We start from the raw sequence: 24,470 nt of genomic DNA, 5'->3' as shown, positions 1-24,470 counted from the left end.
TGAGCACACTGTATGTTTTTTAATGGTGGATAAAAGTCGAGTTTGTTCTTCTTTTAGGGCACTATGTAAACATCAGCTGATTCTTGTCTCGTTGGGTTTCTGTTCAGTTTGTTGAATCAGTTCTCATCATCTTTGATCAAACTTTAGGGATAGCTGCTCCGGAGTCATTTCTTTCCCTTCCTCACCCAGATTCTTATTATTTGGTGAGTTAAACAGCAGTGAGAAGGCCACTTAAATTTTTCCAACAACATGATCCCACAGGATGATACTAACACCGCCATGTATTTCCGTAGGTTGAATGTGTTTGGCTGGAATTTGGTCAAATCCTTTCTACCCATCTAAGCATTATAGCTTCATATTTTCTTTTATTTTTTTACAATAACCCGAAGCTCCAACTGCAAAGCTTTCATTGATAGAGGAGCAAATTATAAGGGACTATTGCTTTCTAGGGCAGAAACTGAGATGTAAATGTACTTCAACATTTCTCTAGTAGCTTTAAAATCATGTGAATACTGGAAATCTGTGGTAAGTTTTGCTTTTTATTTTAAGAAATTTCTTTAACTGTTACTTTTCAAAACATGCAAATAAACCACTTATCAAATGGTATTGTGTTAAATGTTATATGTTTTGGCCCTGAGGTGCTCCTCTCCACTCCTCCAGGAGGCCTCAGGTGAGCTGATTAGCTGCTCCTGGAGGCACCAAGCTCCAAATGAAGGTTCAGAGCTCTTGCTTCAAGGATCTTCCTCTGAAAAATCAGAAAGACTCCTTCAGTGTCTAGTTTTAAAACTCTTAAAAAAATATACATTTTTTGGCTTTCCATCCAGCATTAGTTTTTTTTGTTTGTTTTGTACTCTGTTTTGTTGATCGCATTGTTGTCTTTAACTTTCTGTTCTTGTAGTTTTTACTTGTTTTATATTTAAACTGTTCTTTTATACTTTATTACAGTAATGGTAATATTAATGAATTTATAAATAAATAAAGTTGTAATACTAGTAGTAATGTCTCTAGGTCTATAATGGTGAGTAAACAGGGTGTGGTTGTTGTTTATCTTTGGAGGAACTAAAGAGCTCACTGTGTGACCTTAGTTCTGCTAAAGTGCATCCATCTGAAGATATTATTTCTCTCATATTAAAAGGTTTTGCTTTGGCTGGGAGATAAATCAGTCGCTGCAATAAGTAACTCCAAGATCGTCTTTTTTTGCCTTAAAGCTGCAGTGGAAGAACTAAAATTAGACAGTTTCACTGATGGCAGACCAGGTATATACAATAATAATAGATTCCCTTTCCCTATTTTTCAGGTCTATCACTTTTTATGCACCTTTATTTTATTTTTGCCACTCAGCAGACAAAATGCATTTTCTTCATTAAAAGATGAAAGCATTCCCCAAACAAACCTTGAAACCTAAGCTTTGTTTTTGTGGGAAAAATTCTGAAATCAGGATTCAGAATTTCTTGAGCAAAATAATCCCAAATGGTTCTTTCCAGTAGAAATGAATCAAAATTAAGCTCATAAAGGGATTCATAATCTGAGACAAATGGAGGAAAGAAAGCAGCCAAAACAAGATGGTGACCAGAGAAATCAATAAAAAGCAGCATTTTGAGGTGTAATTGGTTTAAACTGAGCATATGAACCAATAATATCAAGACAAAATGAAATCAAAGGAATGAATCCAGATGGTCATCTTTAGATAATGAGTTAGTGTGAATGTAAACAAGTGATCTTTTTATTTATTTTATAAAGAAGAATGCAGTTTTTTTCAGGATAGGTGGGTGTTGGTTGAGGACCCAAATTCAAACATTAGGAGGCAGAGCTGAGCTTTGCTGATATAATAAAAAAGACAAAAGAAACACAATTCAAGAACCAAAATACAGGAAACCAAAAACCAGGAGACATCAGGAGAAAACACACATGAGGAGCCAAGTAACAACAAGAAAACAGCAATGATGGACTACAGAGGAGGTGTATATATGGGGGACAGAACAAAGAATGGACTAATGAGCTAATATGGTGCAGGTGTCGATAGAAGTAACAAGAAGGGAGATAGAGGAAAGGAGACTCGCAAAAGGGGGCAACAGAGAGTAACTAAAACAAATTCACCACTGCTTAAATATAGCACAAAATAAATAAACCAAAGATCAACAAAACATAATGATATAAATAAATGAAAACTCAGAAAGAAACTCAAATAGAAGTCTAAAAGGGGAGAACCATTACAGTTTTTGATTGAAATGTCAAAGTGAAGATGCAACTGATTGTGTAAAGAGCAGATGATGCATCACATCTCATTTATCATATAAATGTAACTGAATTGAAGTTATATTCTACTTTACTTTGTGATATCATTAATCATTGAAATGCATAAAAAAAAATCAATTCAATACTGCATGTGAAAAAAGCGATGTTTTACGTACCCCCCTACTGCCCTGGCCTACTGGATGCTGTTGCTCTCTTTACATCAGCATTAGAGGTCATCATTTCTTATTCATCTTCATCTGCATTGCAAAGTTAAAAAGTAAATAAACAGTTTTACTGGTACCTAATGTTTGACAAATTCAGAGGAATGTAGTTTCATATCTCAAGATAAACTTTAAAATAACAACAATTAACAGGAAGGATGATTTTGTCAGAGCAGATGTGATTTCAGCCCCAGACAAGGCTGTTAGCACCTTGTAACACATTTTCAGTTTAATCCCACAGAGGTTTAATCAGTTAAGTGGTTTTTTGATCAGCTGGAGAAATAGTCATTATGTTTCCATAATTCTAATTATTATGGATCTGAGTTACTTAAAAAAGAAACATTTGCGGTGGATTATATTATGTCAGTTACTTGAGTAAAAATAAAAGTGAAACAGGGACTTGTCTGACCCATTTTGTCCTGATTTGACATGTCTCTCTGTTTTTAGACTTTAAGCCCCTCTCTTCATGAATGGAACGACTAAGATCCGGCTTAGCTGGATATCCTGAAATTATTCAAATTAAAATTCTCTAATGGCCTCTACATTATCTGACACCTGAGAAATAATCAGGATATAAATGAGAATGGAATGATTACTGTTAACAATGACCTCGAATTAAAGTTTCCATCTATCTATCTATCTATCTATCTATCTATCTATCTATCTATCTATCTATCTATCATCTATCTATCTATCTATCTATCTATCTATCTATCTATCTATCTATCTATCTATCTATCTATCTATCTATCTATCTATCTATCCTCCCATTAATCACTTGATCAATCTAATTCAAAAATCGGGAATAATTACTAGTTTACAAAGTAAACTCATTTTCAGTTTCCATAACATCCACCATTAGGATGGAAAAGGGAACCATTAACCCCAGTTTTTATGACCTTCAATTATGCAAAACAAGAAATAAAAAACTATTTACTGAAAATAATCATTTTTGAAATTATGCACAAATCTGGCTTTACTTTAAACACACTTACATGTGTTGAAATATGTATTTCAGTCTTAAAGAGTGACTTGATGTCCTTACGGGTCTATATCGCCCTCTTGTGGTGAATTTTGATATTGTGAAAACTAATACTATGGTCATAGATAAAATCCAGAATGAGTCCTGCTATGACAGATTAAAAATACTGTTGTTTATTAAGGACGCGTATTTTCTGATTTAAAATGACAGAGGCACCTGAAAGCAGATAGTAGAACAAATGGTTCTAAAATATAAGGTATCAACTGATAGAAAATAAAAAAATCTAAGTCAAGACTTTGTTAAGGCCTGTTTTCGTAATCAATGTGAAGGCTTCTACTGGCTTTACAGGGATTTTTTTTTTTTTTTTTAATAAATGCTTTTTACGTGTTTTTCACTTAAAATCTGATTTCATGTATTAGAATAAACTCCAACCTTATGGAAGTGCTCTTTGTAATCATCCTAACCTTTATCTCCTTCCTCACATTCTCTTTTGAATCCAAGTTGGGAAATCCAGGAATGTGGTGTTCTAACGTAGAGGAAGTGAGTAAAGCAAACTTCGGTCAGACTGATGTCAGACTAGCTGATGGCTCCAAGAATATTCTTTGCAAAATTATTTAGTTAAAACAGTATAAGCTGGGAGGGCGTCCTTCCTTTTCTTCTGCTGAATTTTGAAGTAGTATTGGTACCCTTTAAGTATTTACTCCCAACTCCAGTCATTTAATAGCAGGAGTGAATCCACTATGGAGGAATATAAAAAAAACAAATTTAAAGTGAACATGAGAGTGGAACTAGACTTTAGGTCTTTAATGTATGTGCTCACTTGGCTTTGCCCCTCCCGCCCAGAAGGGAGAGGCAAAGCCTGATGTGCTATCAGTGTGTCGCCACACAGGTGTTAACTTTTTTAACCAGCTGTTTTTTTTTTTTTTTTAGTTTCTGCATCTATACATTTTTCTAAGGTCCAAATTTGTTTGACCAATTTTTTTTCTATAACGTTTTTGTTGCTGTAAACACCAGAAAAACCCCATTGTGGGACAATAAAGGGATTTTCTATTCTATTTAAGTTTGTGAGCATCAAAAAAGAGCAGTGTATTTGAGTCCTTCATCTCCCCCACATTTTCAGTTCATAAAAAAAAAAATAATACAGACTATAAGTTCATATTAAGCTGCTTCAATCATCCAGGCCTCAGTTGAAATGTCTGATTATATTTAGATGTATTTTGTTTAATAAACAGTAAAAAAAGCAATTTTGTATTTACCTGTAAAGAAGTCGCTTTGATTATCAGAGTAAATAAAGATGACATTCAGTTGTTTATAGGACACATTTAGACAAAGCATGATGTTAGAGGCAACATAAACCATTTATTTCTCCAATTTACTGTACACTGTCACAGTTTACATCACAGTTTTAAAAGTAAATACACAGCAAAATAAATAGATTTCATACAAAATAAAATGTAAAAATCCCAAAGACTAACGACCACGCAGCCAAAAATCCCAAGTTTGAACAGAGGTTGGACTTTTTTTCTCTGTGCTGTTTGAGGCTCAGTGAGAACAGCTCAAACATCTTCACCATGATGTCAAGGGTTTACAAACCTTCACGTATTTAGGATGACTGAGAGAAGATCAAGAGAACATCCACCAGATTTCGTTCTATCTAAATTTTCTTCAGACTATAATAGTGCAGTTGAAATAAATAATAATCTGCTACCAGCATGGCTCAGTTCAGCTGAAGCTTTAAGCACTCAGTCCTCTCCCCTTCTACTGTTCCCACATCAGAGGTTAAAGCAGCTCCATGTCGCTGGCCTCAACTTCATAAACTGAGATCACTTTAAACATGTTTTAATTACATACTTTTTCACTCACACACTAATAATGAAAAGGCAAAACTCACTCTTACACACACGTAAATATATTTATCTATGATAGGATGTTGTGCTCAGAGTTCATGCATGTAACAGAAAGCAATAGGATCAAATTCAGCTTTTAATTAAGAAACCGAAGCGATCATTATTCCTCTACTGTTGGGACATACAGAGCAGGCATGTTCCACTATACAGCATAGGAAACAGGATGAAGCCACAGTCAGAAAACTGGATTTTGAACCAGCAAACTGTCATCAGTTCACCTGATTTGTTTTTTGTTGGAGGCCACTCACTTGCAACTGTAACTGATGAAGCTTAAATTAATAATTAGATCCATAAATACTTCATCTTGATTGTAACACTTTGATTTACAGTATATTTCAAGGTTTAGGAGTAATTACATCCACTATCATTATTTACATCAGCACAATATATATTGATATAGAACTATATACTCCCCCCCACCCACTAACCCACCCACACACGCACCCACACACACACCAGGTCGGAGCACACTTAAAGAAAACAAATATATTTCTTTTGACAATGGAATCACATAGATGTTTCCCCAAACAAACTGAAAAGTTTTCTTTCTCAGACTCAGAAATCCTATAAATATTAATGTCATTCTTGTCAATTTAAAGAAATAATATGCTCGTTATTTTTTTGATAATCAGCTGAAATACACAGGTTTTACATTTTTGACATTGAAAGGAAATCAAATAACGTTAAATATGATTTAAATGAAGGATTATTTCTCAATTCATAAGGAGAACCTGAACATTGTTCATGTTGAACCATTAAGATCATTTTCAGGCACAGATGGAAACAGGCCTTAAACACAACATCTATGAATTGTTATGAAAATAAAAGCTGGATGTCATGACCTGTCAATCAAATTGTAGTGGCCGTTTAAGTGACTGTTCCTGATCTTTAATAGGAATAAAGTTTGACTCAGTGGAAGAATCGGTAAACTGTTAAATCAGAAATGGATTGGTGCTGTTGGTGATTGTTTTATTTGAATCACTGCATATGATGTCTTCGTTTCTTGTCTGTGGCGAAACACTTAAAAATGGATTTACATCTGCTGCATTTGCTCCAAACAAACTAGCTGGAGCATCTCCTGTTCCCATGATATTCCCCACCGTATATTCAGAACCCAACATTCCCACTCCCCTTTGCATGGCAGGCGGCTCTGTTCCGGATTTTGGAGCGTCCTGAGCTGCATGCAGAATATCCAGAGAAGAACAAGGCATTCCCCGAGAATGCATGGGCTCCATAAACCAGAGAGTTTCATCAGAGCGACCTGCGGCTCCGACAGCAGGATGAACTGCACCATCAGTCGGTGCTGAACTCCAACCAAACGGATTATAGTTTGGGGCTAAAGTTTGAGCCAAAGCCCCTGATCCGACCAAGGGACCAGATGTCATGTCTTTGAATGTGCCTGGGAAAGGAGTGTAAGTGATAAGAGAAGGCGGGGGGAGCGGGGAGGGTTCGAAACATTCCAGCCAAGAGAAAGTGCACCAAAGCAGAGCAGGGAGAGGGATGAAAACATGTTGGTAAGTTACTGAATGCTACTTCCTATAGAGGGTGACTTTACAGAAGGACTCTAACACACATATTATGTTACATAGCCTACATCTATATGCAACAGCAAGACCACATAGAAGGGGTGGGTTGGTACAAAATGATCAGAATCGTTCCCATATAAACACATTGATAACTGTTAGTCACACAATCTCAGCTCCATTCTCTAAACAGAAACAAAATGTTTTGGTTCCCAGTTAAATGAATTACGTCTTCTTTATAATCAAGTGATCTGCAAGTAATCCGTGCAAAGGCTGAGTCTCTAAGAGTGTTTGTGATCCAGAGCTCTGGCTTTTGTCTGACCTTACCGATGGCTTGTATTCGAGCAGTGAGCATGTTGGGGAGAGGCTGTTGTTTGGGTTGGGGGTTCAGAGTGAACAGATTATCTAAGTCCACCAGTGATGCCCCCGTAGAGCCCAAAAATGAAGCAGTCTTTCTTCGAAACTCTTCTTCTTTTGTGGTTTTCTTACCTGAAATAAAATAAAGGTCCAATGCTACTCTAAAAGGTGTTTTCTTTAGGCGGCAGGCCAGAGGGGAAGAGAGAGCAAAGTGGAAGAAAGGGTTAATTGCTTGTTAGCTGCTCGATGCCTAATCATAGATGATGTGAAGTAGAAGGATTAAAGGAAACAAAGTTTTGCATGCAAAATTCTTTTTCTTTTTGTGATCATACGATCACAGAATAATAGTTTCAAACACAAATAAAGACAGAAATAAAAGCAGAAATCATGCATGGATTTTAGTGGATGGCTTAGACGTGGGTCAATCTAATCAAAACAAAACAACTTTAAGGTTATTTTAAAAGCAGACAATGAAGCTTTGCTTTAATGAAATTGATGGACACAGAAATAGATACATAAAGCAGCCATACTTTACCTGTACCATTGCCACCTGTGTTGCTCGGTGCACCCCAAGGATCGTTGTTTTTAGATGTCCCGTCTCCAAATGGGTCACTGGATGGGGAGGAGTCTGAAGGGGGAGCAGGTGTTCCCCATGCATCATCTGATGCTACTGGAGCTGAAGCTAAAGAGGTCAATGAACAGAAGCAGAGGTTTAAAACTAAAGCAAACTATATTATAAATGAATGGTAAATAAATTAATTGTATACCGGTTTCTCAAGGTACAGAATGTAAGTATATAAACTGGTCCTAGAAATATCGTTTTGATTTTTGATGGCAATTATTTTATTCAGTCAGATGGACTGATTTAGAGATTGGCAACCATATAAAACACAAAATTCTATCCGACCCTGGATTTAATCAACAGTACAAATTCACAGACAATAAACAGATAGCTTCTCAGAGCTGTGTGTTCATTAGATAAGATTCAGTGAAAGATACCAAGTGGTTTTCAATAAAGCAGTTACAATATAATACCTGTCTGCAGCAGGAAGGATAACCATGTAATGCTACTCAGAAGTTATGAATATGAATGCAAGGAGAACTTAATTACGTGTGCCACAAAGCAAAGGAAAACTCTGAACCTCTCTAAAAATGGTCAGTTCTTACCCCCCAAACAACACAAAACCTTAGAGATGCACATATTCTGGTTATGGAAATAGTTCAGCTATGATTAAAAGAGAAGACAGGATTTGCTGATTGAGGATAAAAATTTGAAAACCCAGGTAGGTTGTTACATGCTTCAGTTTTCTCTCAAGTCCAAACAGATGCATGTTTGTTTCAGTGTGATTTTCCAAATGTGTTCGTTAGTCAGCATTGCATTACTTTCTGTGAGGCAGGCCACCTGTTCCCCTCCTGTTGTAATGGACTCAGTTTGAGCTCAATAAAATATGAATAGAGAATGTCGGACATTCAAATTAAATTAAATTTAAATTTTCAAGTTATCTTTAGTATAATTATCTTCTCAATATCTTTCTTAATATCACAAAAGTTGACAGCAAGTCCAATGGAATGGCCTACTGGACCCACTAAGCTGCAATAGTGGGTTACTACAGCAGCTGTTATGCAAAAGAATTTAATTTCATGTCAATTTGCCTAAATCACAGAAGCTTTGAAGAAAAGGTTTATAAATAATAAACTATCTAATATGTCATAACGTTACCCCAAAGCCTGTGAATGAGCTATAAATGTCATGATTTTGGCACTGATGGCTGGCTTGATTGCTCATTTCATTCACCTGTCTAGCTTTGCTCTGTTTCTCATCACTGCTTATCTGATCCACCTACTCCTGCCTCTATTTAAGCTGCAAGGTGCCAGCCATCAGTGCCAGATTATTCTTGATCCTTTGGTTTTGAGAGTTTTCTAGGGTTACTTGTAATGTTCTGTTCTGATCATAACCTGTCTCTGTATTTGGAACTTTGAGCCTGCCTGCTCCTGTATTATCTGTTAGCATGACCTGTCATTAGACTCCTTTTGGATTCTTCTGTGGACTGAACCTGGATCTGCCTCTTGACCTCACCCTGTGGATTATCATGTCTTCCTTTGTCTGCTTGGGTCTAATCTCCTGTCAGTTCTGCACCCTTCTAGGTTTCCGCATCTGAAACACTCTTGCTGCGTCCGCCACGCCTTGTCAGCCGACCGGCTGGAATTCTCCTTGTTCTCTGGGCACGGACTGAACTGTCAAACTAGGTTAGTGACTCACGCATGTGTAATCATCCTCCGTCAGATTATCGTGGTCACTAACCTGTGTTTCCCCCCTAGAGACATTCCTGTGATAGATGCCCAAGCCGCTGCTTCTGCAGACCCACAGCCCGTGTTTTCCCACTGTCTGTCTTGCGTAAATTTTCGGTCCTCTGTTCTGAGCCTTGACAATGAATTTGAATCACATGTTTTGGAGATGTTCCCACTCATTTCTGTACCCACTACATTTATCCAAAGAGCACAGAAATAATGGTAACACACAAAACAGATAGAAAGGAAAAATGATACAAGAAGCAAAAACAACTGCGGGCTTAAATCAAGCTGCTTTTTTCTTTTTATCATGTTTTTCATGTGTTAAAATCATTTATGTACTGTATTTACAGTGTTCTCTTACTTTATTTTTATTACTTTATTTTTAAAAGATTTTTATGGCCTTTATCTTTAGTTATTTTTGAAAGTAGAAAGACAGGAAATGGGAGTAAGAGGGGCAAGATACATTGGCAAAGGTCACCAGGTTGCTCAAACCGTTGATGGCTGGGTAAAAAGGACCAAAGCCTCTGTAAATGGGTTGCCGGCGGTCCAGTGGCCCCCTCTATTTACTTTGGATTCTTTTTCGCATGTGTTAGTGTGTTAACCTTTTTTTGTGTTTGCTGTGGGTTAATATTTGAAGCATGTTTGCATCTCCCGGCCAGCGTATTGTTCACATGAGTAGATAGCTTTTAAACCACAGCATTATTAACCAGTATGAGGCTCCATTGAAAACTACATTTCTGAGATCACACTTAGGTTTTTAATTGACCTAGGACCTCATTTTGGAGCAGGGCCTAGGGTAGGGGTTTGGCAGTGAGCACCTGGGACCTGCCAGACATGAGGTGTATTCCAGTAGGCCCACTACCTGCAGGGAGAGCCATTAAGGACAACGCTAGGCGGATTGAACAGTAGTCAGAAGCAAAGGTCCTTGAGATAGGCTGTGCAATGGAATTGCCCAAGGGAAGAGACAAAGAGGTGATGGATGATCTAAAGAAGGAACTTAGTAGGTCTGTTGGGGTCCTGAGACAGTAAACGGGTAAAAACTTGGTCCTGGGTGGAGTTCAGAGGGACCTTGGAGAAAGACTATTGGTCTGCCTCAAAGTGATTTTGGCAAACTGTCAGGTGTGTCTGGAGTGGGAAGTAATGCCTTCCTCAAACTGTTTGCAGTGGGTATAAGAAGCTGTTAGAAGTGGGTATAAGAAGCAGCGGACCTGAGGATCTCCTCCAGCTATCAAACCTTCCCTGGTGGAAGTAGAGACTGGGTTCCATTTCATTAGCCAGGCTGGTTACAGAGAAGGTAAAAACACTTCACAGTGGCGGCCATTCAGAGGGTGAATGAGCTCTGCTACGAGTCTTTGCTGAGACTGCTACCCACGACTTAGTCTCATATAAGACAGTTAAGAAATTATTAGATTGCGAGGTTTGAAAAACGTCATGATAGCTCACAAATTTATTTAATAGTTTCTTACCTGGAGCTCCCCATGGGTCATCATCTGGTTTGGATGGATCTGCAAATGGGTCTGAATCACCAAGTGATAATGAGACACTAGGGCCGCCCCCCCAGGGATCGCCACCCTTTGATTCCTTTGAAACACTTGGTTCCCCCCAAGCATCAGAGCCTGTGGCAGGTGGAGAACTGGTCTGAGCTCCCCATGTATCTACAGTTTCTTGGGGGGATCCCAAAATAGGGGCACTGAAGGGGTCTGAAGCAGCTTCTATTGGTGGACTACATGGCACTGTAAATGGATCCTCCTTTGATGGTGCTGATGAAGCTGTAATGGGGGCATCTTTTGTATCTGTTGTAGAAAAAAGGTCCTCTTTATTTGGTGTTGTTGGTGATGCAAAAGGATCGTTTTGAACAGAATTAGTCGGTGATGAAAACGCTGCTTTAGGTGGTGTTGTGTTGCCAGTGAATGAGTCGGCTTTAGACATCATTGGCTCTGCTAATGGTTCTTCTTTTGGAGGTGAAGATAGTGAAGCAGTGAAAGGATCATTGGCTGAGGCACAGAAAGGATCACCTTTTGTTGTTGTGAATGGATGACCTTTTGAGTCTTCAAATGAATCATTCTTGGGAACATCAAATGGATCATCTTTTAAATTTTGTTTTGAAGCACTAAATTGATCATTTTTTGGAGCATTAAATGGATCATCCTTAGGAGCTTTAAATGGATCGTCTTTCGGAGAATTAAAAGGATCGTCTTTCGGAGAATTAAAAGGATCGTCCTTTGAAGTAAGAAAAGGATCGTCAATTGGAGCAACAAATGGGTCGTCCTTTGGACCAAATGGATCACTCTTTGCAGAACTAAATGGATCGTCCTTTGGAGCAACAAATGGATCGTCCTTTGGAGCAATAAATGGATCGTCCTTTGGAGCAACAAATGGATCGTCCTTTGGGGCACTAAATGGATCGTCCTTTGGAGCAACAAATGGATCATCCTTTGGGGCAATAAATGGATCCTCTTTTGAAGCATTAAATGGATCGTCCTTTGGAGCAATGAATGGATCCTCTTTTGAAGCATTAAATGGATCGTCCTTTGGAGCAACAAATGGATCCTCCTTTGGAGCAACAAATGGATCCCCATTGGAAGAACTGAAGGGATCTGGTTTATCTTTAGGGTCAGTGAATGGATCCTCTTTGTCTTTTGGGGCTTTGAATGGATCCTCATCAGTTTTTTCAGCAACAAATGGATCTTCGGGTTTTACTGGAGCACCCCAAGGATCAGTACTAGGTTCTTTTGAAGCTCCCCAAGGATCTGTTTTCACCTCCTCTTCTTTCTCCCCGCCCCATGCATCACTTTTTAACTTATCAGCTTTTGCAGCATCCTCCCATTTAAGCTCATCTTCGCTCATCTTGGCCTAAAAGAGGAAAAACACACAGGCGGGTGATCAGATGGTATTCTACTGTTTTGGTGATAAATAAACATAATCAATTCTGGTTAAATATTATAATTTTAAATTTACAAAACTTCCCAGTTGACAGCTCACTGCATACTCTTGTTTTATCTAACTCACCCGTCTCTCAGCCTCCTTCTTCTCTGCTTCTTGTCGAAGCCGCTCCTCTTTGCGGGCAGCGAAAGAAGCAGTCAAGTCAGCCACAGATGGAATGTTGTCTAAGTTAGGAAGCCCTGAAGCTCCAGGAACATAGACAGGTTTGTAGTTGGGGTCCTTGACTTTGTCTGTGGATGATGCTATTAGGAAGAGATAGGAAAGACTTTCTCTTGAGATTCACGCATGAATAAAGACCAGAAGAGAAAAAACGTATTAAGCAGTTATGGTTTTAATTTAGAATATCTCACCAGCAGAATCTTTGGATGTCTTTTCTCTGGTCTTCACTGCAAATTCTCTTTCTGCCTTTAGTTTTTCATCATCCTCCATAAGAACAAGAACAACCTTGGCCTTCTCTCTTACGTTCAGGCCCTGAAAAAATACATTATTCTTTACTTTCTCTACATAGTTACTGAGTAGAAATCAGGCAGTTGCTATCAAGGTTTTAAAGATCTAATGCAGAAAAGTAGAAAAATTAAATCACATCTTGCTGCTGCTGTGGTGTAAAGTTATTTTTTATGAGATGCCTGAACGAAGCTTAAAAAAGAGAACATTATCTAATCTATTTACTCATGGTAAATCTGTTTTAATTACAGTTATAAGGGTATCTAGCCAACAAGATCCAGTTACTAGTCTGCGTAATTAACCACCTTTAATATCAGCTATATAATTGGCTATATATATATATATATAGCAACTGGATAGCTCGGTAGGTAACGACTCCGGCACAGGTGACCGGGGTTCGATTCTCACAATGCATGGGGGGTTCCACCCCAAATCCAGCACTCTGAGACTGTACACCAAGCGTAGCGAGGGAGGCCAAGGGCTAGTGAGTGTCAAGACCACTGTCTTGGATGAAACAACTAAGATCCAGGAGTACATCAGAAAGATGGTCCCCAAAGACAAATGGCTTGGTGAGTACCTCAGGCAGGAGAAAACCGAAAGTGAGGACAAGAAAGAGGAAGGAGAACCATCATGGAGGGACAAGCCGCTGCACGGCGTATACCACAGACAAATAGAAGAAGTGGCTGATATCAAAAAATCCTACCAGTGGCTGGAAAAGGCTGGACTGAAGGACAGCACAGAGGCACTAATCATGGCAGCACAAGAACAGGCACTCAGTACAAGATCAATAGAGGCCAGGGTCTACCACACCAGGCAGGACCCCCGATGCAGACTGTGCAAAGATGCCTCTGAAACAATACAGCACATAACAGCAGGGTGTAAAATGCAGGCAGGAAGTGCATACATGGAACGCCACAACCAGGTAGCTGCCATAGTGTACAGGAACATCTGCCATGAGTATGGGCTGGAAGTCCCAAGGTCAAAATGGAAGACACCTCCTAAGGTAGTTGAGAATGACCGAGCTAAGATCCTATGGGACTTCAAGATCCAGACTGACAAACAGGTGATGGCTAACCAACCAGACATCGTGTTGATCGACAAACAGCAGAAGAAGGCAGTAGTGATAGATGTGGCAATCCCAAGCGACAGCAACATCAAGAAGAAAGAACACGAGAAGCTTGAGAAATACCAAGGACTGAAGAAGGAGCTAGAAAAGATGTGGAAAGTGAGAGCAGCAGTGGTGCCAGTGGTAATTGGAGCACTGGGGGCTGTGACCCCCAAACTGGGAGAGTGGCTACAGCAGATTCCAGGTAACACATCAGAGGTCTCTGTCCAGAAGAGCGCAGTCCTAGGAACAGCTAAGATACTGCGCAGAACCCTCAAACTCCCAGGCCTCTGGTAGAGGACCCGAGCTTGAGGATGACACATACCACCCCACGAGGGGTGAGAAAACAGTTTTAGTTTTTTTTTTTATATATATATATATTTATAAATTTTAACTAGTTTTTAATATAAGTCTGTATTAAATGTAATTATTAAAGGTAATTATTACAACAGTAAAATGTGTTATTTTTGTTTCACAGCAGAATTGTTGATATTTTTAATACTGATTAAGGAAACTTGGAGCATATAAACATTTTGGTTTTAAGTTTTTTTACTCATACCTTGAGACTGAAAACTATTTCCGAGGTTAACATACCATGATATCATACTACTGTGACTACTGCAAAATGAAAGACGTGTCTAGAAAACCATTAATAACACTTTATAAACCAAAGATCAATGATAAAATTTTAATTTTGTATATAAAACCATTATTCACTTAAAATTATTTTATATACAAGACCTACAAAGGTTTAATTTTCTTCAAAGGCCTTTATTGATTGTGCGTAATATAGTATAACAACATTGCTTTACACCGGGCTAAGAGGTTATGAACTAAAAGAGTCATAAATAGTTTAGACCCAATAATAGGGACTCCATTAACTGACCAGGCAGGAAGCTAAACCCTTCAGATGAAAACAAGTATCACCTGATCCTTGCCATCCTTTTCCACAAAGCGATACTCTGTTAGAGCTTTGACGATGTAGATGTTCTCTTTCATTTTCAGCATCACGCGATCATCACCTGTCTTCAGGAGGTACTCCAATAGAGTCAGAGACTGGGAAGAAACATTGACCACATTACCAATTAAATAGCAAAAACTTCCATTTTTTAGATTTTTCCTTTTGACTCTAAGTTCTATAGTCAAACAGCGAGGAAAGGAACAAAACTGATTATTCATATCTAAAAAAGTGAGCAGAAGTAAATAGTAACAGATGGCCACTACTAAGCTCATAAGACTAGACTGCTGAGGAGTTTGCCCCACAGGTTTAGGAATGGAGATTCAAATAAATAAAACACAATAATGGGGACTTAATTTCAGATATAAAAATCAAACCATAAAATGTCAATGGGAAAATGAAAAACCTCTGTCTAACCAATGTTGTGTTATAAAAAAGATCTGATCACCGAATATTTTAAATTTCGCTTTAACAATTAAAAATATCTGCACTTTACCTTCACTTTCGTGTGGATTTTTTTTTTTTTCGCAGTTGTGTTTTACAAAGTAATAGGCAGATTTTTTTTATTTTTAGTCACATCCTGCTAAAAAGTAATTTTGTCCTATATGCTGCCAACGGGGCATGTTCTCCCTGAGCATGTGTGGGTTCCACAGGTTACTCCAGCTTCCTACCACAGTCAACAAACATGACTGTTAAGTTAGTTGGCTTCTCTAAATTGTCCTTAAGTGTGACTGTGTGTGTGAATTGTTGTTTGTCCTGTTTGTCTCTGTGTTGCCCTGCAATAGACTGGGGACCTGTCCCGGGTGTATCCCGCCTCTAGCCAGTAGACAGCTGGAGATAGGCACAGGCATCCCTCGTGACCCCGCGTGGGATAAGCGTGACAGAAAATGGATGGATGAATGGATGCTGCAATTGTCTGTATGCACACAATGACAATCTACGTAGACAAATATGATTATGAAAATAATTCATAATTCTGTTTTTATCTTGTTTCTTCTTAGAACAATTTTTATAACACATTACTCACTCAACACAATCAATCTTGATAAGTACTTTTGTATCTTTTAATGCAAGAGTAAATTTTAAGAAGCAGTTTTTAAGATGAAATACATAAATAAAAATACACCAATGGTAACCAATGGTCTCTAATATAGAAAGGTTCAATGTTGATATTTTTTGGTATTAATTTACAAAATGCTGCAGGAGGAGGTGAAGAAAAACAAAAACATAGGATTGCAACATTTGAAGTATTAAAGGGTCAAACACGGCATGTTAGAAAGGCATATAATTAGTCTTTAAAATAATATTTAGATAAACTGAAATATATACTTCTACATAGAAAAGTGGTTCCATTTTAATTTACCATTTCTCATCCTCCTCCTCACCTTATGGATGTGTCTCCAGTTCTTGTCATCCTTCAGCCGTTTCCACAGCATTGTCATGATCTCATTGCAAGCCACTGCATTGTAGGTAAGATCAGAGATGTCAGCCATCTGAGAGCTGGACGGACCCCATGGATCATTGGACGTTGCTTCTCTGACCTGCAAAGGAAGCAAAGGGTGAACTTTAAGTGACGCACAGTGAAATACAGTTGTAGCAGCTGAGAAGAAGAACATGAAGGAAATATTAAATCCAAAATGAAAAGTCATTATTAATAAATAGTCCTTAAAAATGAAGTAAGATTTCAGCTTGACTTTATTGACTTTCTATTCAGTTTTAGTCTAGTAAGAAATACGACAAAGACTATTTGGCAGTAATGGTTTATGAAACAAACATTGCTAAGATTAAAATAGCGCAGAATAGAACAATAAGGGATGAAAATCAAATGCATTATTACATTAAAATAAACAATATTAAATTTCTGCTTTAACCACATTTTATCATTATATCCAAGCAGATAAAATACACAAATACTTTGAAATAGTTTAGATTGTCCCTTTCTCTTGGAAACTTGCATGTCAGCTGAAGACACAAAGAATCAACAAAATCAGTATACAAACATATTTTACCTTAACCTCAGCCTCAGAGTAATTCTGGACCAGGTTCTTCAGCTGTCTTCGAAGCATTGAAGACGTCATGTTGTCCAGTGGAGGTGAAGAATGCAGCCAACTCTGCTTGTTTAAGAAACAGCAAAGTAAGAAAGATGTCCTAAACACACTGCTGGAGAGAACTAAACATCAGTAGGCTACCTTTAATCACACATACAATCTTAACAGCAGATACCTTGTTTTAATTCAGCCTCTGTTGTTGAAGTGTTGGGTTTAATGGCTTGCTTTGCAGATTGTAGATCAGTGACCTTTCATCCTGATGTTCTCTCTGCCTCCTGTCTTTACTGGATGGTGTCAGTGAGGGAGAAACCAGATCCAGGTAGCTGCACAGAACCAGCCAACGTTAGAAGGTGCTGAGGCAATATTTGTATCGGCCTTATAATAATAACAGTGAAGCTAAACTATCTCTGGTGGAGATCTCAGCTTGTTTTCTCCTGCGGCAAACAGATCCTCTAGGTTTGCCAAATGATTTGCTAAGCTAAACGCTAGTTAGCCTGCGTGTTACAATAAACTATAAACCTGTAATACTGTGGAAAAACATGGAGGTAATGCTGATCTCAAGTGGCTAAATGCAGCCGCGATCATAAGGATATCGCTGAAGAATCTTATTTCAGCACCTCGGAGAGCGACCAAGACGGAGCGCTAGCGTCAATATGGCTAACGGTCAACAGCTGCTGTCAAGTTTGCAGGAATTAGTTTACACATGAAGTAAAACACCAATCATTTCATGTATTTTTGGCCACGAAACTGGCTCTGTTTGGTGTTTACCGTTACAGTGAATGAAAGAGGATCCCCACTCCCCTAAAACAGGTGTATTTAAGGCGAAAAGAAAGCACTGACCAGAGATATTCAGGAATCTTCCAGCAGGCGACACGAAGCAACGGTTTCCGCTTCCGCAGATATCAGGACCTTCCCGTCTCAATCCCCTACCCCCACTTCCACCACCACCACTCTCATTTAGGTATCCTATTATTATTATTATTATTATTACTGTTTGGGGTTCTTTGACAAACCAGCCTTTTGTGTTTTATGATACTATTTTGTTCTAAACATAAAGTATTGATATATCCTCTTCTAACTCCGTTTAATAGTAAATCGCTCCCTGTATGGCAGGGCGTTGTAGGATATAATCTAATACCTATATCTTTTTGCAAACACATTCTTGAATTTCTGCCAACATTTGATATGTAGGATTGACGAAATAGAAAATAGAAAAAAAAATATTATTTCGACCAAATTTGCTTTGTTTAATTATGACTTAAGGGTACTATAGGCCTACTGTCAGCAGGAATTCATTTCTGGAGGGTGGTGTCCGACAAATACTGTGTGATTGGTCCTAAGCTGAAAGAGGGAGTTACTACACTTATAAAAGCACCAGTGGGAGAGACCTATGAATACTTGTTGAAAAACTTACTGAGTAATTTTCAATATTCAGTGTTGTTTTTCATATATATGTGTGATTCTGTACAGTGTTATGGTTCATGAATGCATTATGGTCTTTTTGTTTGAACAAAGTACATGCAGCTTGATCCCCCAAATCTGTTTAGCTACAGACTCTGTATGTTTACAAATGTAAAAAAGCTACGTTGAATTGAAAATACAGCAAAGCTCACACGCTTTTTTCCCTTTTGTAGAAAAAAAAAATAGGACTCCCTAAATTTTCTTTTAAGTTAGACCATTTCTAAATGAATTTGTTTTTATATTAATATCTTCATCCATGTCCTTAAATGTGCATTGAGGAATTAAGCATTATAAAACAGCAGAAAAGGGACCCAGGGACTGTGTGGGGAATTATTTCCTTTTCCTCAAGTATGAAACTATAAACATTTATGTAGAACATTTATCAGTTATTCTCAGTTTAAAATAGAAATAATACTTCAAAATCGCTACCTTATTTGATCTATAATTCAGAGACTATAGGGGTTTATTTATGATTACGGTAACTTTTCATAAATCAGACATTATTTAGTCAAATTATAGAACAGAAAACTGAAAAAAATTGATAGAAACCTTTGCATTTTTTGTACAAATGGTGATCATGCTAAACAAGCCATCTTTATTTAGCCTACAAACCACTATAAAAACACCAAATAATTAACAAAGCTTGAAACAGAAAGCATTATTACAACAAAATTGTACATTAGAGATTGAGGCCTATTAATTGATTAAAGAACAAAGTCAAAGTTACCTAAAGAAGAAAAATAAGAATTAAAATAAAGCCTTCACTGTATTTGGTCAGAGGATAAAAATAAAATATGAACCCAAGATTAGATGCCAAAGGAAAATATGAGACAATTTTTTAAAAAGGAGTCAAGCATGTAGTGCTAAGATAGCATTTTGATCAGTATAATAGAATAGAACAGAATAGAATAGGATAGAAAATCTATTTATTGTCCCGTCATGGGGAAACTATAGTGGAACAGCAGCAAAGTGACAGACATGGTAGTAAAAGCGTCAAACAATGATTCATGTTAAAAAGGGCATAAAAAACCCAGAAAATTGGGACAAGTGGTTAAAAACAAAAATATATGTTTTTAAAGTTTCTAAAAATACGTAAGAGACATGGAAAATTACTCCTCATTTTAATATCTTGAAAGGTACGTATAAAAAGCTTGAATAAAATAGTGGATATAATTATTGCTATCTAAAATATTGGTTATATTTTACATGAACTGGTGCTTCTTGGTATCAGAGTCCTGTAAGAATTACTTAGGACAAAAACTTTTGAAATTGTTAATATGATCTATGTTTGAAGTATTGATAATAGATTTTTCTTTTTTTTTTATTGAATATATAAGAAAACAATAACAATCTCAAATAACAAGTCAATAACAAATATTTCAATACAAGAAGAAATATCACAACTCCTGCTTTTGAAAAATACAATTAAATGCACAGGCTGGAACAAAGTATAAAATAAAATAAAATAAATAAAAATAAATAAAATAATAATAGTAGTTAAAGTAAATTAATCAGTGGGGACTACCAACTGAAATTCTTCAATTAACTCAAACAATTTAATTGCATTTAAATTTTGCATCTTTCTCAGACATCTTTTGAAAAGGGAAAGTTCATTTTTGAGAGCAGAGATTGAGAGGGAGCATTTTGCATAGCGACATTTATGGATATAATACTTTGTTACAATTATTAGAATATTGATTAAAAATTCCAAATTTTTTTCTTTAATGGATAAACCGAATTGAATGTTTTGCCAGGAAATAAAATCTAAATTTATTGTTTTAGAAGACAGAAAGTTTCGAAGTTGATCCCATAAGTTTAATACTTCTTTACATTCATAAAAAAGATGTTTAGTTGTTTCCAATTGAGTTGTACAAAAGCCACAATTCTCAACATTAAACTTAAATCTCTCTCTTAAAAACTCATTTGAAGGATATATGTTATTTATTATTTTAAATTGTAATTCTTTATATTTAGGAGGAATTGGGAATTTCAAATAATTTGTCCTAATTTTGACTATCATAGATTTCTTAAAATTTTAGTATTGATAATAGAAGTAGAAGGTTTGATGAACCGTCCATCTTTCAAATCAACCGCATTAATAAACCTGATTCAAGGAGCGCGTCTCATCATTACATAATAACACGTTTTGCCATACACACGAACCCCGTTAGAAAGGAGCTGAATAAATGACTCACGGCCGCGATCCTCCCACTTCAGTACTCGGGATAAGATGGCGGCCGAGGGAGAGTATGAGTCGATCCTGTGCGTTAAACCAGATGTCAACGTTTACCGCATCCCGCCTCGTGCTTCGAACCGCGCCTACAGGTAAGGCAACACCTGCGGGGTCCCGACAGCTCTTTGGTCGGGTTTCCTGGTGTAGATCGGATCCGTCGTTCTCTTGGTCAGTGCCCACTGAGTTCCACTAATACAAGTAAAACTGTTTTCCTTATGCTGTTTGTGTTCCAAACATAAACAGAGAGGTTCAGTGTTTTAGACTTAATGCGTGACGCTGTGTGCGGTGTCACACGAGCTGGTTATTTGTCATCATTCTGGATGGATCAATATGGGCAGGTTGCCAGGACAGTCTTCCTGGGTTGGAGCTGAGATTGTTCTAACAACTGACCCAAATGATACAGACTAAATATAAAACCAGTATTTATTTATTTATTTATTTATTTATTTATTTATTTATTTATTTATTTATTTATTTATTTATTTAACTCAACTCCTTCTAAATTCGTGGTTTCTTTAGTGTTTAATTTCACATGCTGGTCACTGCATGGCTGGTATGCCCCCTGGCAAGAGCCTTTGGGCAAAAACTGAACGTTGGGGCCCTTAATTTCCCCCCAACTTTGTTGAAAAGCAGCAGTAATTTTGGTCTGAAAAGAAGATTAAGGAATTATGTATTTTTAAACTTGCAAATGGGGGGCAGGTTCCCAAACATATCAGCCTGTAACCCCCGAAATCACAATAAGATGGACTGGCGACCCCCTAAATACACATGTGGTTACTTTACTCTGAATTTAGTTATAAATGCAAAGTGGGGTAAGGATATATCTTTTTTAGATCATGATTTTTTTTATTACATTAAATTAATTTATAATTTTAAATTATATTCAATTATGAAATGGTTCATTTTCCCATTTGAGTGACATATTTAATATCTAAATCATGTACTGGATAAGAAACAAGTTTATCAATAAATCACTTTTTAAGTCTTGCTACATTTATTCATTTAATCTGAGGTTCACATTTATTTATTTTATGATATATTTCTTACCCCTTTGGGAACTTCTGCCCGGAGGGATGGGTTAAACACAAAGAAAAACTTTCCCCACAGAAGGACAATAAAGCGATCTTTCCTTTTCTAAGACTCCATTTATTCCAAAATGTCACATATAAGTTAATGTATCTAGCTTTATTACATACACAATAAATCACCTTTAAAGCCAGTAAATGCTGCTTTCCCCTCCTAAATCCATAATGTCAATTTTATACAATTGTTTTATTTGTTTTAAATTTTACAGTAATCTCCAGGATTATGAATGCAACAGTTACACCAGCGCAGTATGATGAAATTTAATTGATTGATTTAGTTTCTTAAGCATTTTTATAATTTTTTCATGCAAGAAAAACTTATTTTCCCATTGAGCCACAGTTGGTAACACTTGATAACACTAAGAGAAAACCAAAAATAACTCATTAGGTGTCCCTAGCCAAAGGATTAATCTGGGTCTGTATTCTGTACTGATAGGAGGTAGCCACAAGGTGGCGTTACTGTATAAACTTAAAAATTTGAATATAAACGTTTACTTTTCTTTGCTTGTTTTAAAAGGTATTATGACCTATAGTAAGTCCTGTGGCAAATATGTGTTTAAAAAACAAGTGAGAAAAGTACTAGATGTAACTGTTGACACTTTAAAAATTATAACACAGAACCATAAAGAAAAGACGCTAAAGTATCAGTTGTAGTGATTTAGGCTTTAGATAATCTAGTTGATCTTTTAGAGCTATGCACAATGAGAGAAACAGTAAACATGGCCAACTTTTCTTAAACCTTATTATTCAAATGTAGGATATCTTTTTTTTTCTAGAAGCTAATTTTTATTAGAACCTTGTTCTGTATAGGTTGCATTGAATCAACCAAAATGTGGATGAAAAATAAAACATAATAAAAGTCTTGATGGAAGACTAAAGCTTTCTGTTAAGTTTTTCTTTTTTCATGTTGAGCCTTGGCATTGCATCAGGAGTAGGCATATGTAGAGCCTTCCGTTCTGAAACTAATGTCTGTTAGCTTTTGTCTGCAGGGCAGCTGACTGGAAGCTGGACGCTCCGGACTGGTCCGGTCGGATGAGAATAACAGCCAAAGGCAAAGTAGCATACATCAAACTTGAAGACAAGATCTCAGGTTGGATATAAAAATTGTTTACTTAATTTTTTTTTTTTTTTATCGCTATGAGTCACGCTCCCCGGAGAGTAGAAGTCCTGCCGATGTGACATTTCCACTCAGAAAGAAAACACATCTGTGTTAAGGTCACACAAACTGGATGTAGAATACTTAGCTGACACGAAATGCGCAAACTATTTCTGCTCTTTAAAAACGTTAAGCTTTAAAAGATGAACAGATGCCTTTATTTGTCTGCTGTTTTTTTTTACACGTGTTCGCTGTGTTTCTGCAGGGGAACTGTTTGCCCAGGCGCCTGTGATGGAGTACCCCGGTGTTGCATTGGAGACTGTCAGTGATTCCAGCCGATACTTTGTTCTCAGGATACAGGATGACAATGGTGAGCATACTGACCGTGCATTATAACAGGCTCCACATCACTTTAAAATTGGCATCCTTTTTTCCATGTTACAGCTACAAACATCTGGCTATTTAAATATGACATTTTTTGTTGTTTATGGATTAATACAAAGTAGAGCAAAATTGTGACATGGAAGAATAGAGATAATTGCTTTTCAAAAACTGGTCTCATCTGGTTTTGCACATCTACAGATTTACATATTAATCTCTGCTATCCAGTCCACCTTTATCTGTAAAGAACGTAATGGCAAATACAAATGCCAAAGTCTTTTGCAGACTAAGGAAAACAATTTATTCCAAAAAAGGAAAAAAATAAATAAATAAAAAAAAAAGTAAAAAAACAATCCAATGGACTTTATTTTCCGAGTTTGAAGACGTTTTGCTTCCCATCCAGGAAGCTTTGTCAATTAAACCTGTCAGAATTAGAATTGACTTCCAAGCTTTATAGAGTAGAAAAAAAATATAAAGAATAGATCATTGCTGAGGCCTCATCGAGATGCAGAGAAGACTCGTCCTCTGACCTAAGAGAAGAAGGAGCCACGTAGACTAAAGTCTTTGAATCAATAATAAGAAAACTAGAAAATTTCTAAAGAAATTTTGAGGGGGGCCACCTACTGCCCGTCTGGGTAACTGGGCCAATACGGCCCTGGCAAGTGACATTGGGGCTCCCCAGACCAACTGCTTACGCCTTTGAGGGCTGCTGAGGGAAGGAAAAAGGGCGAGGTCATGGGCAAAGAGAGCTGTGTGCCACTTGTGCTGAAATCTGGGAAATAGACGTGCACAGCATATGATGCACAAGGGTAATATGGGTTGTCCATATTGAACCGCAGTGGGTAAAGCGCAGTTGGCGGGCTCCGCCCGCCTGCTAGGAGCCCTTGCAGGGATGAAAAAAATCACCAATGGCGGGCTCCGCCCGCCTGCTAAGAGCCATTGCAGTGATGAAATCACCAATGGCGGGCTCCGCCCGCATGCTCAGAGCCATTGCAATGATGAAATTACAAATGGCTATGAGCAATATGCCAGAATGTATGAGTGTGTATAAGGAAGAGGCTTTTATTCTGTAGAGTCCCTGTAGTGTTATTTGGAAAGTCTATCATGGATGTGTATCAAAAGATGGGTCATGCCCAGCAGTGATGTAGAATCCATTTCCAAATGTTAAATCACTGGTTTTCCATGTTATTAGGTGAATA

The 24,470-nt window shown here is 37.4% G+C and overlaps 2 protein-coding genes across 4 annotated transcripts; one reads left to right on the top strand and one right to left on the bottom strand.

The window, feature by feature from the left end:
* Positions 1-4,777: 4,777 nt before the first annotated feature.
* LOC119795051 (epsin-3-like) lies at positions 4,778-18,014 on the bottom strand. Of its 3 annotated transcripts, none has more exons than XM_038302872.1 (10): positions 17,856-18,014; positions 17,191-17,338; positions 16,977-17,081; positions 16,353-16,508; positions 14,937-15,065; positions 12,811-12,931; positions 12,527-12,702; positions 10,984-12,370; positions 7,761-7,907; positions 4,778-7,357 (listed from the first exon to the last, which is right to left on the bottom strand). In XM_038302872.1, the coding sequence occupies exons 3-10, from the start codon at positions 17,043-17,045 to the stop codon at positions 7,041-7,043; spliced, it is 2,502 nt and encodes an 833-aa protein (XP_038158800.1). In that variant the 5' UTR covers positions 17,046-17,081; positions 17,191-17,338; positions 17,856-18,014; the 3' UTR covers positions 4,778-7,040. The 3 variants fall into 3 exon arrangements, with proteins under 3 accessions (XP_038158800.1, XP_038158799.1, XP_038158801.1); XM_038302871.1 differs by having other exon boundaries at positions 16,977-17,078; XM_038302873.1 differs by having other exon boundaries at positions 7,215-7,400; positions 16,977-17,078.
* Positions 18,015-20,643: 2,629 nt separating this feature from the next.
* LOC119795073 (adaptin ear-binding coat-associated protein 1-like) lies at positions 20,644-23,314 on the top strand. The gene is made up of 3 exons (XM_038302909.1): positions 20,644-20,801; positions 22,784-22,884; positions 23,156-23,314. Exons 1-3 carry the CDS (start codon positions 20,707-20,709, stop codon positions 23,284-23,286), a joined length of 327 nt encoding a protein of 108 aa, XP_038158837.1. The 5' UTR covers positions 20,644-20,706; the 3' UTR covers positions 23,287-23,314.
* Positions 23,315-24,470: the final 1,156 nt, after the last annotated feature.

The sequence above is a fragment of the Cyprinodon tularosa genome, unplaced genomic scaffold, assembly GCF_016077235.1.
Source record: "Cyprinodon tularosa strain WSP-4 unplaced genomic scaffold, ASM1607723v1 ctg5, whole genome shotgun sequence".
NCBI lineage: Eukaryota > Metazoa > Chordata > Actinopteri > Cyprinodontiformes > Cyprinodontidae > Cyprinodon > Cyprinodon tularosa.
This window is presented reverse-complemented; position numbering and strand designations above follow the sequence as displayed.